This window comes from Ambystoma mexicanum, chromosome 13 (genome assembly GCF_040938575.1).
Source record: "Ambystoma mexicanum isolate Mex_15411 chromosome 13, UKY_AmexF1_1, whole genome shotgun sequence".
Taxonomy (NCBI): domain Eukaryota; kingdom Metazoa; phylum Chordata; class Amphibia; order Caudata; family Ambystomatidae; genus Ambystoma; species Ambystoma mexicanum.
This window is the reverse complement of record NC_090938.1, coordinates 201,176,366-201,194,760: the sequence shown is the minus strand read 5'-3', so window position 1 is coordinate 201,194,760 and position 18,395 is coordinate 201,176,366. Positions and strand designations below refer to the sequence as shown.

The window sequence follows — 18,395 nt, the reverse complement described above, 5'->3', positions numbered from 1 at the left end:
ATTCCCTCTCTTCTGTCTGGTGAGGCTAAACGACCTCTTCTTCCTTTGGTGTGCATCCATTTTTCGGAAAGCTGTCTGTGAACATCACTTTGGGGATTCACCAATACAGAAGCATGTATGATCACTATAGAAAATATTCCTAGCCAACGTTTGGGCGGCTGCATAGAAACTTTGGATCTACAGGCCCAATAGTGGTCCATTAGCAATTAGCATGGCAGTTCCTTCATGCTTTCCTGGCACATCAATTATTTGCTTAAATCCTTTATTTTCTCCAAATGTGGTCATTCCCCTGTTTATGAAACAGTGTTGCATTCTTCATTGGTTGTATTGGCACAAGTCCTGCTTCATTTTCAACCCACGTTAATAATTTTGAATATTTGGCCCATTCCTTTAGGAATTCATCATTCACTACTTGCCTTGCACTACGTAGACTGGTGCTGCCATCCATATGTGTGCACTGCATGCTAGCATTCCATCATCCCATCCTGTACTGGTGCCAACTCATCCTTATGCCAATAGCTGAGGCCTTTCCCAACATCCTGGCATTCCTGGCGTTTCTCATACATCTGCATAACCCAGTCTCTTTACAGTTCTTATCTGTTCTCCAGTCATACCACTGAAAGAATATAGGAGCATTCTACTTTTCCAATATAGTTCTTTTTCCATTTTCTTCATTTTTATGTAACCGCCTTCATATGAAAACATTTCTTTTGAAATCATTAGAAACCAAAGGGTATCTCGCCTACTAGTTCCTGGGGATCTCTCTCTCAGGTAGCCAGGGCACGGCCATTGCCTTTGGATCTAGACCCTGGGGGTGGACCAGTGCAGAAGGATCATTTGGGTGAGGGGTCTTCAGGGAGTGGGGGTGAGGCGTGACGTGGTATTCCCCCCTTTCCCGTACCCATGACCCATCCTATTTTTAGGATTCCCAAATGTCCCAACTCCCCCAGCCCCTTTCTACACAAACACTGGGCCGAGAAATAGGGCGACTGAGAGTAAAGAGACTAACCCTTACATATCTCATTGGACATGTCCCGCTAATCGGGTCAGGCAAGTGCATACATCCGATACCAATTAGCTCTCCTCACACGGATAAAAGGCGGAACATAGAGACACACTCTGAGCAAGGTGGAACACGAGCAAAAGCAGAACATCTGGGGTGACGTTGAACCTACTGGAGCAGAGCGACGGACCAAGGGACGAGAGCAAAGGGTAGAGAACCCCCTGGAGTTCCCAGCAATAGGTTGTTGCCTCCAAAAGGTTGTGAAAGACACGTGGAGAAGGCCAAATCCCAGACAAGAAGACTGCATTGTGTTTCAAGGATGCCAGCGACCCTCTCGAGTGAACCTTGACTCGTGAATTTAAAACTGCGAAGACAAGAAAGAAATGCACACAGCTGGTGAGTTGGCAAGCGACATAAAAGACTGGTGTGTGTTAAGGAAAGATTGAAGTTGCAACAGTATATAACACAATTGAAGGCTGCATGCTTGTGGGTGAGACGCGAAGGAAAGCAGACCTGTGATGAACTTTGAATTACTGGTAGCTGTGAAACCAGCGATACTCAGTAGGGGAGTGGTCCGGCGAAAGGAAGTAGCCCGCTTGAAAGTCTCTGTGAAAGGTGGAATGTTGTTGTTATGAAGCGATAAAGTGAATGAACTATAAAAAGCAAAGTGATCAAAATTAACCCTGGGAAAACTGGGGGAGTAAAAGGTGAAAGTTGAACTTTTGTGATTGTCATTGAACTAACTATACCAAGAGACACTGGGGCAAATAATGCAAGAGTGTGAGAGAAAGGGAAAGTCAAAGCGTTCCTCTGAAGGTCTATAGTAAAGGCCACACACATTTGAAAGTCTTCAACATCAGGAAAAGGTCTGCGCCAGACTGAGGGAGACTGGAAGTGTGATAATTTAGGGGAAAGGAACCCTTAAAGGATGTGAATTAAGCTTGGGGAAGGAAATCCCTGCAAGTGTTATGTTTGACAGGTCTGAGCCCGACTGAGAGAGACCTACATGAACATTTTACTTTGAAAGGTTCGAGCCCGACTGAGGGAGACAGGTATGAACTTTTTGTTGAACTGTGTTTTGAAAGCTGGAATGACATACTTTAACATGGAAGGCCAGGCGGGCCTCTATTTGAACTGCCTTTGTTTTGGGAACCTGAGCCAGAGTGTGTCATCCTGTCTACGGGGACCGCCTTACTCCATGCTATCTAAGGTGGGGAGGAGAGCTGACTCAGCCACATTTATTCTTTATATTCTAACACTGATTTTCCTTTGCATACATATTCTTCTTTACACACTTTTTGTACAAGGGATAGAGCAGGCATTAGGTTTCGTTAGTGTAGACCATTTTGATTTGACAGACTCAACCAGGACTGCTTTATTTATTATTTGATGGTAGAGACAACTCCAATCCTAGCTATAGGGCAAAGTAGGAGTTTTTCCGAACCCCCGAAAATTGAATAAAGGTTTTACAAATTGTACCTTTTGTGTCTGTGTCCTACTTGTGATACCATGCCTCCCTTACAACATCCATCGTTTGGTTCCCCATCTTCCTTTAAATTGTCCTATTGTTGTACATGTTGCTAGATGGCTGAGGCACCATGGATAGGTATTTCTCTTGCAATTAATGTTGTGGCTGCGCTCACGGCATAAGCGATGAGAGAAGATACATAGTCTCATCTGACGTTCTCTTGTCCACTTCCTTCATGTGCTAGGACCACATGTTATTCTTTAAATGGGCTGAATTCTCAAGATATTAATTTATACCCTCCTGATCTTCCCCAGCATCCATCTTAAGTCTGATAAATTGATTTGAAATATCCGGGAAAATATCACTTGTGCTTTTCTTAGGTATAGAAATGGATGTCTCATTGCTAAACACTACATCTGTATTATTATTCTTTTTTAAAAAAAAATGTTTTTATTGTAACATTTAGTTTTTACAAACTTTTATTACAAATTCACACTTTCATCGCTTTTCTTATCATCTCAGAATTAAATCATCATCATAAAAAAACAGATCAATAAATGAACGAGCAGTAGCAATTGAGCAAGGTATTTTACACACTAGCCCTCTAGATTTTAGCGTGTCAGGTTTTTTATTTCCACCTCTTCTAAAGTCGAGGTCTCTCAGCTGAGTATTCTGTCCATGTAGTTCATAATTGCACAGGTTAGCTGAACTTTGTTTCCGCCAAGAATATAGAACCACCACTCCTTCATGTTTTTGTTTTAGCGGAGCATATTTTTTTGAGATGGTCGTGCATTCAATTTTGGACATTCAAGGATCAAATGTTTCGTTGTTTCTACATGTTCCATACAATGTCTGCATTGATTGTCTTTTGTTTCTTTATCATGTTTCAACCATAGCATCTCCTTGGTTTTATATGCGTTTAGTCTAAACTTCAAAAACATGTTGCAGTGGTATTGTGAGGGAAATTCTTTCTAGTATTTAGGCACTACATCGAGGCCTGTGGTCGTAATTCCTAATTTTAATGATGTCATTAGATTTGTTTGACATTCTATGTTCTGTAGCCAATTCCAAGATTGTAATTTATGTTTTGCCAGTTGTGGAGTTAGTAATACTATTTGCATCTTTATGTCAGCATGTTTTAAAATTTCCTTGCTTTTTCTCACCTAATTCAGCAATAGACCAGAATACGGCCTGACTGATGATGATGCAAAAATGCCATATGCTGGCTCATGATTTATTAAGGACATTTTCCTTAGTGCTGACACCGGTCTCCACAATATAGTACCATACAATGGCTCCAGAGCAAGTTCATGTCTAATTGCCACCATTGAGATGTTTGTTGAAAGTCTTAAGACTCCTCGCCAGTAGATGCCCTCCAGATATGGCCAAATTCTGTGATTCAGGTTCCAACCTGCTTCAGCGCCAAACGTTAGTGCTAAAATCACTTTCTCCAGATACAACATTCGAACAGGCATGATTGTAAATTTCCCATATTTTGAATGTAATTTTGCACCTTTGAGGGAGAAGGTGGTCATCCTTCTAATCAGGTCTTGGGACCATTCCCATTCTCGGATTGGGTTATTGAAGAGCATGCATAAGTATCAAATTTCTGTCGTTATCTCAATTAAATTCTCAGCTAATGACCATCTAAAGTTTTTGTTTCTTGGTCCTACCTTAGAGCCAAACTTCATTATTTACGTTTTACTTATGTTTATGGCTAGATCGTTCCATTCAGTATACATGTGCATCGCTGTTAAGAGCCTCTGGGGTCCAATTTGAGTAGAGTCTACTAGCACCAAATCATTGGCGTAAATCGCCCAACTTATGTGTTGACAATTTATCTTTGGGGAAAACACTTTACTGCAGTCAAAGCCAGTGGAATGTCAGCAATGAACATTTGTATTATAAAACATAATTTGGCGAAATTTTATAAGCATGAGAAAGTAAACAGAACGCATTGTGCAAAATGTAACTACAAGAAGTGTTGCCAGAATATCCATGTGTCGAATTATATCCTGTACAGTAATTGGTCTTCTTCCTATTAATGTGTATCGTATATAATGGAAGATTCCCATTTTCTTTAATTCAACATGTAATTTAATTTGCATTTATAAACCATACTTTTGAAACAAAAATGGTAATATGATTGCAATGATGCACCTGAAAATAATAGGACTGTTCTTAGGATTTCCTAAAAATTTGACATCAACGTGCCGTCTCGCTAAGGCTGGATCAGATCGAAGCATGTATACGAAAACATTAAATAGGAAAGTGTGTAATGTTACAGGCAGCAGAGAAGTGTCATGTGCAAACTTCATGTTCTTTTCATTTTTAACACATTGGCCCTCATTACAAGATTGCCAGTCCGGAAACAACGGTGCCGGTAAGCTTACTGGCACTGTTGATTCCGGACCAGCAAAGAACAAGTCTGCGGGCGGGTGCAGTTCCTCCCTCTGTCCTGGCGGGCAGATCGGCACTCGCCCACAGACTTTCGCGGAAACACCGGCACCTTAATTACAGTGCCGGTATTTCCACGGTCCACATTCCCATTGAGTCCTATGGAACTCAAATGAAAATGGGGACTAACAATGACCGCGTGACTTACTCGACCGTAATGTCACAGTGTTTCTGGCAAGTCAGGCAGCGGTAATTCACTACAGGTCCGGCGGCTGCCTGCCAGTTTTACCGGCACGGTTACCGCCGGACCTGTAATGAGGGCCATTGTCTCTTTTAAACCTAACTGGAACAGTTTTGTTGAACACTGCTGCATGGTGTTTGCTTTACTTCCAACTTGGGACTCACTAAAAGTTCAAGTTGTTTTTTCTTCTTCCGTTCTTTGTTGGCTCTTGGTAGCTGATCTAGTTTGCATGTGCGGAACTACTTCTCTTGCTTCATTGTCAGCGGGTGCAGGAGGGGCGAGCGTCTCATTTGTAAAGCTCTACATCATTCAGGTGCAGCCAAGCTCCTCCTCCCTTGAGTTTCACAGCAGTAGGAGGGACCCCCTCAACAGGTACGGTTCTTCAAAACGGGACTTATTCTAAGTGTGTACAAAGCTTTTCACAAGCACTTGGCCCCCTAGGTACAAACTAGGTTGCTTTAGCAAGTCAATAGGATCAACTGCTTGGCTGTCATCATCAATCTTCTTCGACCCTTCTCTTCGATTTTTGATCTGTTGAGAAATAAAAGAAAAACTAGCAGTCATATTTGTTAGATAATCATGCATCTCATCCCCTAAGGTTTTCCCTATACTATGGGCATCTGTTTTTATTCCTGTGGCAGGAGCAAGGGGCACTCTCATGCAGCGTCCAGTCACCACAGTCACCACCTCATGAGGAGTCGGGTGGTGATCTGAGCCAGGTTAGTTCCTCAGTGCGAACAATCCAAGGGGTAGGCAATGTAGCCATCCCTTCTTCAAAGTTATTTTGATCTTGGCTATCCTTTTCTTAACAAGTCTGTTTAATCTCTCACGAATACCTTTCGCATGTGGGCGATAGGCAGATGAAAACTTGTGCTTTATGCCTAATAGAAGAGTTACCTGTTCAATTAATTTACAAAATGCGGTCCATTATCAGGCCGCAGGATTTCGCGCACACCCCATCTAGGAAACACCTCACGCATGAGAAATTTGGCAGCACATGTGGCATCGGGGTACGTACATGGACCTGCCTCAATTCACCTGGAAAAGGGACATTCTACCACTAACATGTATCGATAACCATTGCATATTTGTAATATATCCACATAATCTATATTTAGATGCTGAAAGGGACCATTGGGTCTGGGATTGCTCCTCACTATTCACAAGGTTTCTCCCGCTTTGAACTTCTTCACAATAAACTGTGCAACGTGTTCTTACAAATCTGGTGAAAACCAGTCTTCTGCAATCATGGCAGAAAGATTCTCTCTGGTTTATGCGCAGGATAGGTAAGCTGATCCAGCGCAACTTTCAATAATGCTAGAGGCATAACTGGCTTTCCAGTACTATCTTGTGTCCATAGAGCATCAGTGTGGGATAAAGAAAACCCCGTCTCTTCCTTAAATCCCGCTCCTCCTGTGATGTATAATGGATAACCTATTGAAACCTTCTTTTATCAGCATGCAACATTGTGATATTTGCTTAGCATTTTCTACTTCAAAATTTGAAATATTTGGAAAATATGCTGCTCTTTTGGCTTCAACATCTGTGGCTTTGTTACCGTGAGAAATCATGTCTGCCCTCTTAGTATGGGCTGCACATTTCACCATGGCGATGGCCAACGGGTGCTTTCGTATTTTCATAAACTTGTCCAAAAGAAGACACATGTTGCTCTTGTGTACCTTATGCGCGGAGGAAACCCATCCTTTTCCAGTGTGACAACCCTGCATGAATGGTTGATGTCACATAGCCAGAGTCAGAGTACACTATCACTTCCTCATTCCCCTATCTCTGAAGTGTGCCGTTAAGTGCCACTAATTCTGTAGCCTGTGCCGGGCAATGTGAAGGCAGTCTTGCACTTGTTACTACTTCAAATTCGCCATCACATTTTAACTTCACTACTGCTGATCCAGTATATCTTTCTCCTGTCGTTTGATCAGTTTTCTAAGAACCGCCCGTGAATAGAATTTCCACCCCTCCGAGATCATTCTCCATAACATGGAGAATATTGTCATAAAACTCTGTGTACGTTGTGCAGTCCTGTACATAGTCCTCCTTCCCTGCTGGCTCTGCTGTGAATGGTGCTGGATTCACTACTCTACATCTAACAATTTTGATCGCTGGGTTTGAAATAATCACTTCATAACCTGACGCTTTTTGTAGTCAATGTGCTTTTAGGTTTCTCTAAAAAAGGCAAGTGAGGAATGCTTGTAATATTTGCAGCTTTTTTAATAGCGAAAGCAGCAGTAGCTAAAGCTTGTTCGCAAGGGTAATGCCCTTTCAGTATTGTGTCTACAATCCCACAATAATAAGCAAATGGTTAATGTCCATGTCCTAATGTTGTCTTCTGTGTGAGGACTGCTGTCATTTCTTCTCCATTTGAATGTGAGAATAAGTAAAATTTATTATAATCCGGAATCCCTAACACTGGCAATGTACAAATCACCCTTTTTAAATCTTCAAATCCTTCAGTCATCTCATTTGACAATGTTCTTTTATTTTAACCTTTCTGTGCTTCCTTGAGTCCTTTTAAAAGTGATTGTTTTAATATATGTACTGTAGTAAAAAACCCAGGCCCTGCAATAATTACATAGGTTTAAAAATTGTTGCATTTGCCTCACTGTGTCAGGTGTTGGAGTTTTCATGATCACTTCTGTTCTCTCCGGTGACACATTTCTCCCTTTTTGAGAGATTAACTGTCCTATGTACAGCACCTCTTCCTGGCAATACGGTAATTTCTCTTTGTCTACCTTGTATCCTTCGCTCAGACCTGTAACTATGGGCCCCAGGGCTTTACCTGACTCAGTAATGCCCCTGCATCTCGGGGATTATTGCTTAAGTATGCAATCTTGAGCTATTGCTTGCCTATCTCATGAAGTAATTGGTTTAGGTCTTGTAGGGAACTTTTCCCAGTCTTGATTTCCCAAGCTTGTTCCTTTGGCCGGTCTTTCCTCCTGAGCCTGGTTAACTTTGGAATTCCTGGAAAAACTAGGGGGACTGATTCCCTCTTTTTGTGGTTCTTTCTCTCTCTGTTGCTACAGTTCTTCACTTTTTGGGCCTCATCATGAATTGGGTGGTAGCCCTTAAAAGTGGTGGTAACGCTGTTACTGGCACATTTAAGGGTCTGCCCAATCTTGAGGTGGGCGGAAAGTTTGGAGTTTTACCTCCAGCGTTTTGCTGGAGGTAAAAATCAAGCTTTCTGTCTGTTTTCAGCCGTTTCTGGCGCTATTACCGATGGGGCTGCTACTGCTGGTGGTAATGGTGCCCCCAACCCCAATCGGAACTTACTGCTGCACCACTACTCGTGATCCGGCGTCAATGGCACCAGACCGAGTAGCGGTAACGCTAGATCCAATACTAATTCTCTTGTCCAGTTCTTATCTCACTGAGATGAGTAGTATGGGTTTCAAAGTGGTTTTTATCTTTTAACCACCCACTGGGACGAGTAGGCCGAGTCCTAGTGTGGTTGTCACTCTTCTTAACTTTGGACCACTCACTGGGACAAGTAGGCTGACAGTATTCTTTATTGCTGCGTTCCCTTCCAAGTCTCCATCTGTCCTTGTTACCTTGCTTGTCGTGGGTTGGTGTCACTGGGCCTGTTCGCAGGAGCAGGACTTTGTGCGTTGCTAGGACAGCTTGGTTTCTCGGTCTGCCTGCTTTGTGTTCTTCTCTGTGGCTTCAAGGGTCCAATGGTCTCAGTTTAGTTGTCGGACTCTCCAGTCCACCCATCCAGGGTCGCACCACCACTCTTGCCAGCTACTCCTACTTGGGGGTTTTCTTCCCCTCTGCTTGTTGGCCTCAGGCTTCAAGGCTTCTGGCCACAACACCTTTTGCCTTCTTCCCGACGGATGATCTTTTGTTTTCCTAGTTCAGTCACGACTTGACTGATTTTGTAGCTCCCGGGATTCATTTCTCTCTTCCCTTTTTATTACAGGTTATTGGTCCTCCCCACCGGAGGATTGTAGTCCATCCTCGCTGCTTCTTGAACACTCTTCATTCTTGTTTCAGTCTTCTTCGTCACAGTACTATTGGTTCCAGAACGGGAAGTATTAATTTTTACTCTTTCATCATCATCATTCTTCTTCCCGTTATTTACAATAACGTGCTGCTAGAAAGTTTTCCCGGACCCCCCTCTGTTTTGCATACCAGGTAACTTTGGGTCTCACCCTAAATTACCAGGGGAATCCAGACGTGGACCCCTTGCTCACTGCTCTTAGAGAGGCACAGCTTCATCTCACTGATGATGCCCAACTAGGCTGAAACACGTGTATGGGGTTGCTGTGGTACTCATGTTCAGGGGAGAATTGCCTTGCATTTCGGTGCTGGACTGCCCCTGGGCAGGACAAAGACTGATATGCGGGGACATTTCTTCCCTGTTAAAAGAACAGTGTGCTAAAGACTTGGTTGAGACTCTCCCAGGGGCCATCCACCCAAGAACAAGTCGATGGGCTGTGTTCGTGCTGGCAGAAAGTTTTCCCAGACCCCCCTATGTTTTGCACTGTATACAGGATCCTACTAAACAGTGTCTCTCACAACTTTCCTGGCTGGGAAGTGCAGAACAAGGCCATACCTTGCACTTGGTGATTACCTCCCCCCCCAGAACAGACCTGAACGCAGTTTTTAAGCTTCAATCTACTTTTGAGCCAACTCAACCTCTTTTGAGATTTTTTTTGTATCCGCTGAAGGAACCCAGCGTTGCTTTTTAACACTGCTTTGTCCTCTACCAGGTATGCACTATGCTCTCCGATCAGGTGATGTCTCAGACAAGTTCGTATATCATGAGGGACAATGATGCAGTGTTACTCACAACTCAAACCATAAACTAGTAAAGGAATTCTCAACCATCCGTAGTCAATGAATACCCGCAACTTGGAACCCTGGGCCTATTAGCACTTATGTTCTAACATTATGACTTAACTGGGTTTATTTCTCTGTCGATGTACTATGCTCCTAAACCAGGTGAGGAGTCTGGCGATGCAAGCTCTTGTAAGTGACAACAATGAGCTGTCGCCTAATACTCAAACCGTACACTACACCTGGAATACTCAGCCATCCGCTGTACCTAAAAAATGTCAGACAGGCACAGCACTAACAGCACAGCCTGGTTTTGATGCCGGACCTTACAGGTTCATTGAGTACCCAAGCATGTATCTAGGAAGTACTCAAAATTCGGACAGAACAGAACGGGATGTAATTGCTCACCAAGAAGGTGTTGACCCATAAGCAGTTGCCTGCTCAAGTAGACACGGGGATGGCAGACTGTAGATCTGCAATCTCTTGGCCCACTAATGCACCAGGACTATTACCACTAGGATGGCTACTACCCTTCATTGCTCCTGTCATGCCTAGACCTAAACGCTCAACACTCCAAAGCAGGGTGAAGCTAATCTGGTACAGCAGGTTTGGGAAACGGCCAAACTCAACATTGATATGTAGATACGGCCATGCTTGGCAAAATTGACTCCACACACAGACCGAGACGTCCCTGGAGAGCTAAAGCACCAAACCTCTAAAATAGAGAGCAAAAGTTATATCGGCAGGCCCAAGAAGGTAATCTGGGACAGGGGACCTCTTCCGACCTCACTTATACTCACACATACCTACCAATATGCGAACTCTCTCCTCTGCACCAAAAAACAATTACAATGCGGCCATCCCCCATGATTAACGTAGGCCTAGCTTCACTCATGGTTATACACCACCATGCACCCTAAACTATATTTAGAACACAGCTATACCCTACGAAGAAATCGGCCTAGCAGCACACATAATCCCGTATACAAACGACTCCTTTGCTAGAATGCAGTGACCCAAGACAATTCGGCCTAGCTGCACACATACTACTGGTCTAACACAACCTCCACACCATTCCTAGCATTAGAGGGCAGCTACCCACCACAAATTCTGGGCTTGCTGCACATATGCTGAGTGCACACATGCACTACTTACCACCTTAATTTTCCACTGACCTGGACTACGGTGTACGAGAGCGTTCAACCCACACAGAGCAATGAAATCATGCCAGTGGCGAAAGGTGCTATACAAATGCCCAATAACATAACATAACTTAGTGCTTTTTTCGATCTGATTTTAGCTGTCAGGTGGATGACTCAACCATTTCCTGCTTGTGCTCTACTTTTGAGCCATTCGCCAGTGAAGAATTGCCTAGTTGAAAAGACAACACCTCCTTGGAGACGTTGACTCGACCATTGCTAGCCTGTTTTTCGCATGAGCCGATCACTGGTGTAGAACCAATGGCATCACTGGGCCTTCTGAAGCCCACACTACCCCACAGGTGTTCACAACTTGTTAAGCTGAAGGGCCGAATGTACCACACAAGTCCCATGTGGTGAGCCAAACTATCCATGGGAATTAGTGGGTGGTAGGGGCATAGGTGCATGAAATGGAGTTGGAAAAACAAAAGACATTTATTTTAGGTGTACTTTTTTAGTTATTACTTTTCTCCTATAACACTCGATACATAGCCTTTTAATGGCATTACCAGCTTGATCTTTTTGTATTATGGGAGTGAAATCATGCTTTTAAGTAGAATTAAAACTGCATGTACCATGTTGCAAAGAAAAAACTGGCCACAGAGGCCTCGCAAACCTGCATGACAGAACTAGTGACTGACTTTAGGCCTAGCAACACTTCAACATTAAACTTCTGTGACTGTGTGGCCCATAAATAGTGTCCTGAAGGGCTGCATTTGGCCCACGTGCCGCATGTTGTGAATCACTGCCATAGAAGCAATTGTCTCCAGTGGAGACTTGGCCTATTCTCGTGTGCCACCTTGCTCAGAGTGTGTCTCTATGTTCCACCTTTTATCTGTGTGAGGAGAGCTAATGGGTATCATATGTATGTGATTAAAGTAAAGTGCCTGACTTTGCCTGACCCGATTAGCGGGTCATGCCCAATGAGATATGTAAGGGGTAGCCTCTTTACTCTATCGGCCTCTTCCTCGCCCCAGTGTTTGTGCAGATAGGGAGGGGGGGGTAGTTGGGACATTGGAGAATCCTATAAAATAGGATGTGGCATGGGTACGGGAAAGGGGGGAATACCACGTCTCACCCCCACTCCCCGAAGACCCCTCTCCCAGGTGATCTTCCTGCACTGGTCCACCCCCACGGTCTGGATCCAAAGGCGATGGCAGTGTCCTGGCCACCTGAGAAAGAGATCCCCGGGGACTAGTAAGTGAGACACCCTTTGATTTCTCACACTGTCTTAAATGAAAGAAAAGCACTCAGATGTTTTTTCTGATGATGTCGAGCCTCAAGAACAAGGCTAACGGGTATTTGTAGGGGTTATGGCCTCCTGCCCTGCCTGAAAGGGCCGTAGTTAAATTACCTTTCCACACTTTACCTTTTTTAAAGACATCTATGACCGTAAATATTATTTTAATTAGTCTGTTTGTATTTTAAGTTAGTCTCCTAACCGTGATTGGATATTCTCTTATTTTGGCTCCCCATTAGTAAGGTTTGGCATTGTCTGTGCTAGCTCGCCTCCCTCATGATGAGTATAGCCCGCCCTGGCTCAAATTACCACAAGAGGTTAAGGTGGTATACCTGTTGGACTGTGTCTGTTTCACCTTTATGATTGGGATCACTGCTGGTTTAGTAGTAGTATGGGGCTGAGTAGGTGTTTTGTACACAACTCATCCCTGTACTACTGTAGAGTGATAGTCATTTAGTGACACTGTGGCAACTGGTGTGTAACGGCAACCATTGTCTGCCCCCTTAGCACACTGGCTTACAAGTCACAGCATTCATAGTCCCAATACCATTGATTTTGACTGTTGGGTTAACTAAATACTCTCTTACATTGGTACCAGTGGTATTTATGGGGTAATGTCCTATTTAACACCCATTCAACCATTATCATCTCATCACATTTTCTGTTCAGTATATACATGCCCAACATCTCTTGCTGAAAAATGTTGACGCTTACTCCTAGTCCAGGGTACTGTAACCTGTGGCTCTACAGATGTTTTGGACTCACAGGATGCTTCACCGTTGACTATGCTGGATAAGACTGATCGTAGTTGTAGTCCAAAATATCTGGAGGGCCAAAGATTTCAGACCCCTCTCCTAATCGAATATAGTGTGTTGTGCAGGTTGAGATTCTTGGACTATTGTTCTCATGTCGAGCTAGCTCTAAATGATCACAACTGCGCAACCTTTTGGTGTTACACCACTCCTATTTTTATCATGTGTTTATAATGCTAAAGTCGCTCTCAATTCTTTTTTGCCTGATTGCTCAGAGTCTCAAAGACTTATTCTTTCAATTTTAGTTGAACCACCTGGTGACTGAGCAGCTGGTGAAAGAAGGTATTCCGGCTGTGGGAATTTCGGTAAGAACCTCCCAGACGGGATTCTTGTTTTCATTTCTTTTATGAAAATATCATTCTCAATTATCACTTCTCAGTGTCTTATTTCTGAATACTTTTTATCTTCAGTTTTTTTGCACCTGAGGGATTTTATCACTTCAGTATATTTGATTTTGTAATTCTTTTTTTTAAAAAAAGGTGTGTCCCTGTTTTTAGCACTTTTAGAGGGAGGTTGGGCTGTTTGCTGTTGTTCGTTTATTTTGTAATTATTTTTTATGTAATTGTGGTGGGGTCCCAGCCCCCGCACATACCGTCCATGAGAGGCATTGCTAGGGGAGGGCCGAGCTGTAGCCCCAGGTTTTTTGGTTGTAGCCCTGGATAGAAGCTCAGGGGCTAAAACCAAAAGGCTAGCTAGCCTCAAGTTGCGACATTAGCATAGCCCCGGATCATTTCCAGACCTAGCAACACCCCTGCCTTCCAGCATTCCTCCAGTGTTAGTAAATCCTTGATTTAGTGAATGAAGATGTTTTTGGAGGAAGCTCTTTAAAAATAAATATTCATTTGAGACCTTTATAGGAAAGTATTTCTTTAAATGTTCGACTTACTGACCAGCACATGAATTTGAAAATGACAAAAGGAACATATCCCCTTAATTGCTATAACAGGCATGAGCACATGTGTATGCCAGGTTGGTATAAGCACATGGGAGATGCTGAGTAAACCATTGCAAACTTGGACTTAGTGCTGTAACACAGTCCAGAACCACAGGAGGCACAGTTTGAACATAGCTGTCATTTATTGGGACTGCAGCGACTGGAGAAGAGGTTGCTTGCTGATGCTGGACTATAGAGAAGTAGGCACGTGACATCATTGTATTAGTGCCTCACGAAAACTTCTCTGCTGACTTGGGCCACCATGCACAGAAAGCAGGGATGCGCTATCAATATTTCCCACATAGCGACCACAGTGCTAGCCCCCCGACTTTGTTCTCAATTGGTCTTTCTTGTACATGAACAATAACAGATTATTTACGTTGTTATTTTTGGTTGTTTTTTAAGAACTTAAAGATGAATGGCAGGCTTGTTAACGTGGGAAATGCCCACCCCCAAGTTATTGCCAGAGGCAAAGACGAAGGGCATTATCCCAAGCAGTATGGACTCCCACCATAGATATACACAACTAATAGTACTCCATAGTAAAAATAAATATCATTTGTCAGCCCCAGATCAGGAACACATCCAGCAACGAGATCACTCAACTTAATCCAAAGACCTGTTTTTTTTATGTATACGTGTCTGGTTGAGACTAGGGGGTGGGCAGATTTTAGTAGCTCTGTACCTTATATATTATTTTATATTGCTGTCCCCATTACATAGGACACCATTGTATGCTCTGGCCAATCCCGCACTTCAGAGCTGCTCCAATGACTGATGTGTTTGTGTTCTTCTCCCCATTGCTCTGTAGCCGTTTGGAGCTTGGAAGATGTCCAGCAGACAGGTTGCACAAGCGAGCACTGCCGGAGTGAGGGACGCCTTGATCTCGGGCTACGTGCCAGTCCTCCATGGAGACTGCGCCATTGACGCGACCCAACATTGCTGCATCCTGTCTGGAGACACTGTCATCAAGGTAAGGAACCCAGAAGAGATTTTAACCCACCATGGCTGGCAAAGTGTCCTGAGGGACACAGTTGAGTAAATCACAATGAATTGTTTCGCAGACTTTGCACAATCTTAATGGGAAACATTACTGTTTATTGCAAGGGGATTTCTAAAGAGGCTGCAAAATGCTCTAGTTACACCCTGATATTAAAAAATCTCCACTCCAATTTTTTGAGATTGTTACACGCCTAGAATTCAGATTGATGTAGTAAATGAAGTTAAAAATCGTATCAGAAAAATGTGATTCATTTTTTGAAGGCTAAAATAATTTAAAAAAATGTCAATCAGTATATGTATATTTAATGCCCATATATTTACTATATTAATAAATATATATCAGTTAGTCTAATATGTTTATTTGGATGAAAAATCCATTAAGCAAAACAAATTCAGATTCATAACAATAAAATACAAACTTCAGCATATGATAAAATTACAAAATGTTACATTTCCAAACACATTACTTAGATCAGTTTTAGACAGAATATAAAAACTACCGAAAGTAAAAATGCAATCATGGAGTATTTAAAACCGCCTTTCTACAAAACTAGATGATTTAAAAAAAAAAAAAAGGCAACATGCCCATGCAAGATAGGCAATCAGCCAATAAAAGAGAAAGTAATGCCGACCGAAGTCTGAGATTAAAGTGCCGTAATACAGGGAAAATAGTTGACTTTCTGATGTCCTAATGGGCCAGACATACAGAACACGTGCCGTAGATCTTCAACGGGGCGCTACAGGCTGGGAAACGTTGTAAAGTGGGAAAACCTCTCCAGTTTTTGCTGTTATCTCTCAACAACAAGCTGTCAAATCGGGCATGGATAATTAACCAATGATCCTCCTTTTTAGAACTCATTGTAACATAGGGCTGGATTCCAACGATTCTCCTTTTTAGAACTCATTATAACATAGAGGTGGATTTGGCCCACAGGCTAATAACAGCAAGGGGCCTATTCCTTGATATTAACATCTCAATACACTAACGTTTCTCTTTGGCCGCCATAACAAGCAACCACTTGTATTGTTGAAGGTACACAGAAGAAAAACATTTACTTGGGGGGTAGTGGGGGGTGAGGGGGAGTGCCGGTAGGTTTGCTTCGGTCAAACAATTTCTTATGAAAGCTAGCCTAAAAGTTTTGTGCCAATATCCCTGGTTAATAATAATTCTATAATAAAGCGTTTTAGGCTCGCTTTCTCATTAGACCAAAGAATCAACCAAAAGAGGATTGGAGCTAACGCCCATTGGTCCTCTAAAAAGCCAGCTCCCAATTCATTGTGGACGGCAAAGTTGGGAGCAGCCCCCAGGAGACCCAATAGGAGTTTAAAATATTTTTTCTCCTGAGTCTGTAACCCAGGAATGTTCAAATAGCATAAAGCCCCCCATGGGAGCACCGTACAGGATAGCGGCTTACGTCTGAATCGCATAGACCTTCATAATCATATCCAGTTGCCCATTATTGTTTATTAAGATACGCTAAGCCCGTTGCGGTCTCTGAGATGCAAATGCCTAAATATTCACATTATTTTACCCGCAGAATACCTGCTCCGTAACAAACCATGGGCTTCAATTTCATAGATATTTTTCCCTATGAGCAAACCATTACAGCGGACCTCAAGGAATTGACTTCCAAATCTAAGTTGTTCATAAATGTGCAATAGGCATTGATTAATTTCAGTAGGGCAATATGCGTTCTAGCAATCAAAACCATATCATCAGCATACGCTAATGTAGGAAATGCCCTGACTCCCACCCTGAGAAAATCAGCCTGAGATTCCACCAAAAAATCATGCACTCCATTAAAGTACAAAGTAAACCAAACCGGGGACCAAACACAGCCCTGTCGGTCCATCAAAACAAGCTGGACACTGCCCCTCTTGTCCACTACGGACACGTGCCCGATTTCCACAATGAACAGCCGGCAACACTGTTCAAATCTCTATTGGCACCCCATGTCCCTGAGGACGGGCCACATCTTAGAACTATTAACTTTGTATAAAGCCGCACTCCGGTCCATGAAAGTGAGAAATAGGGTCTCCCCCCTACAGAAGACACAGTTGAACACCAGGAGGTATAGGTGCAAGGCCTGTTCCATAGTACCCAAACCTGGTCTTAAACCAAATTGGATGTTTTTCAGAATGGAATGGTTAAACACCCAGGCCTCCCAATAGCACTTGCCCAACTATTTTAAATGAGGTGTCAATCAATGAAATCGGTCTCTACGACAGAGGACTGTCCGGATCCCCCATTTTTAAAGATTGGGGAAAATAATGGTGGATTTCCATGATGGTGGATAATGACCCACTCAATAGCATTAAAAACCAGTGTTAACAATGGTGCCCAGAGATCAACCTGATTGTGAAAAAGGTTTGCCGGTATGGCATCCGGACTAAAAGCGCAGTTACACGCTTGCTTATTAATAGCTAAAGATACCTCCTTTAGATTAAAGCTCAATGCTGATCAAAAAATCAGATTTGGCAAAGGGAAGTTGGCCCCCGGTACAAACCAGAGAAATGGCCCACCCATGCCTGCACTTCCATGTGGGTGCCCGTTATCCTGCCAGCTCTCTGATATACTGTCCCTTCATTAACAAATGCATGCATTTTTGGAACCTTGTGCAGAAACAGCCTCCAATAAGGCCTCCCACTCTTCCTCGTCTAGCTCCATTTTCCTCTTATCCCAAGGCTACATGATATTTTGCTTTGGCCTGGATAATCTTGTGAGTCCTTGCTTGTAAACAGGCTTCATTAAACCAGCATGCCTAATTGGGCCTGGTCTTCCTCCTGTTTTTCTGCATGAAACCTTCAGAGAAAGCTCCCATTAAATCCTTGAAATTAGCAATTATATCAATGATGTTATCAGGATTATCTAATGTAGACAAAATCCAGGGATACATATATGATAGTGTTTCGAGGGGATTGGGTCCTCCGACGCATTCCATATCCATGACAGGTCATCACCACTCTGTGCTGCTTCGGAACATTTTCAGCGTCTGCGTCCTGCGTCGATGACGTCGATACGCTGTCCTCGAGGGCCTTCGTCGAGCCGACGTTACCGGATGTTATAAGTAGGACGCACGACGCCCGTAGCCTTAGTTCTGTTTTTTCCACGAACGTGTTCGCTTTGGAGATCTCGTCGCGCCTCGGTTCTTCTGAGTTGTTCCATCGGTTCGAACCAGTTTGTTTGTGAAGATTTTCATGATGTCTTCGTCTTCTTCTTCTTCTAACCCGCGGCCGGGTTTCAAGAAGTGTCGGGACTGCGGTTCCAAGATGTCGCTGACGGACCCGCATGATGCCTGCCTCTGGTG

At 43.3% G+C, this 18,395-nt stretch overlaps 1 protein-coding gene across 3 annotated transcripts in view; it reads left to right on the top strand.

Annotated features, from left to right (window-relative positions):
* LOC138521085 (uncharacterized) overlaps positions 1-18,395 on the top strand; it is a 193,839-nt gene that overhangs the window by 136,951 nt on the left and 38,493 nt on the right. For all 3 annotated transcript variants that reach the window (XM_069633641.1, XM_069633643.1, XM_069633642.1), the window contains 2 exons: positions 13,397-13,456; positions 14,897-15,058. In XM_069633641.1, the coding sequence (XP_069489742.1) occupies positions 13,397-13,456; positions 14,897-15,058 (222 nt within the window). The remainder of the gene's footprint in view (positions 1-13,396; positions 13,457-14,896; positions 15,059-18,395) is intronic.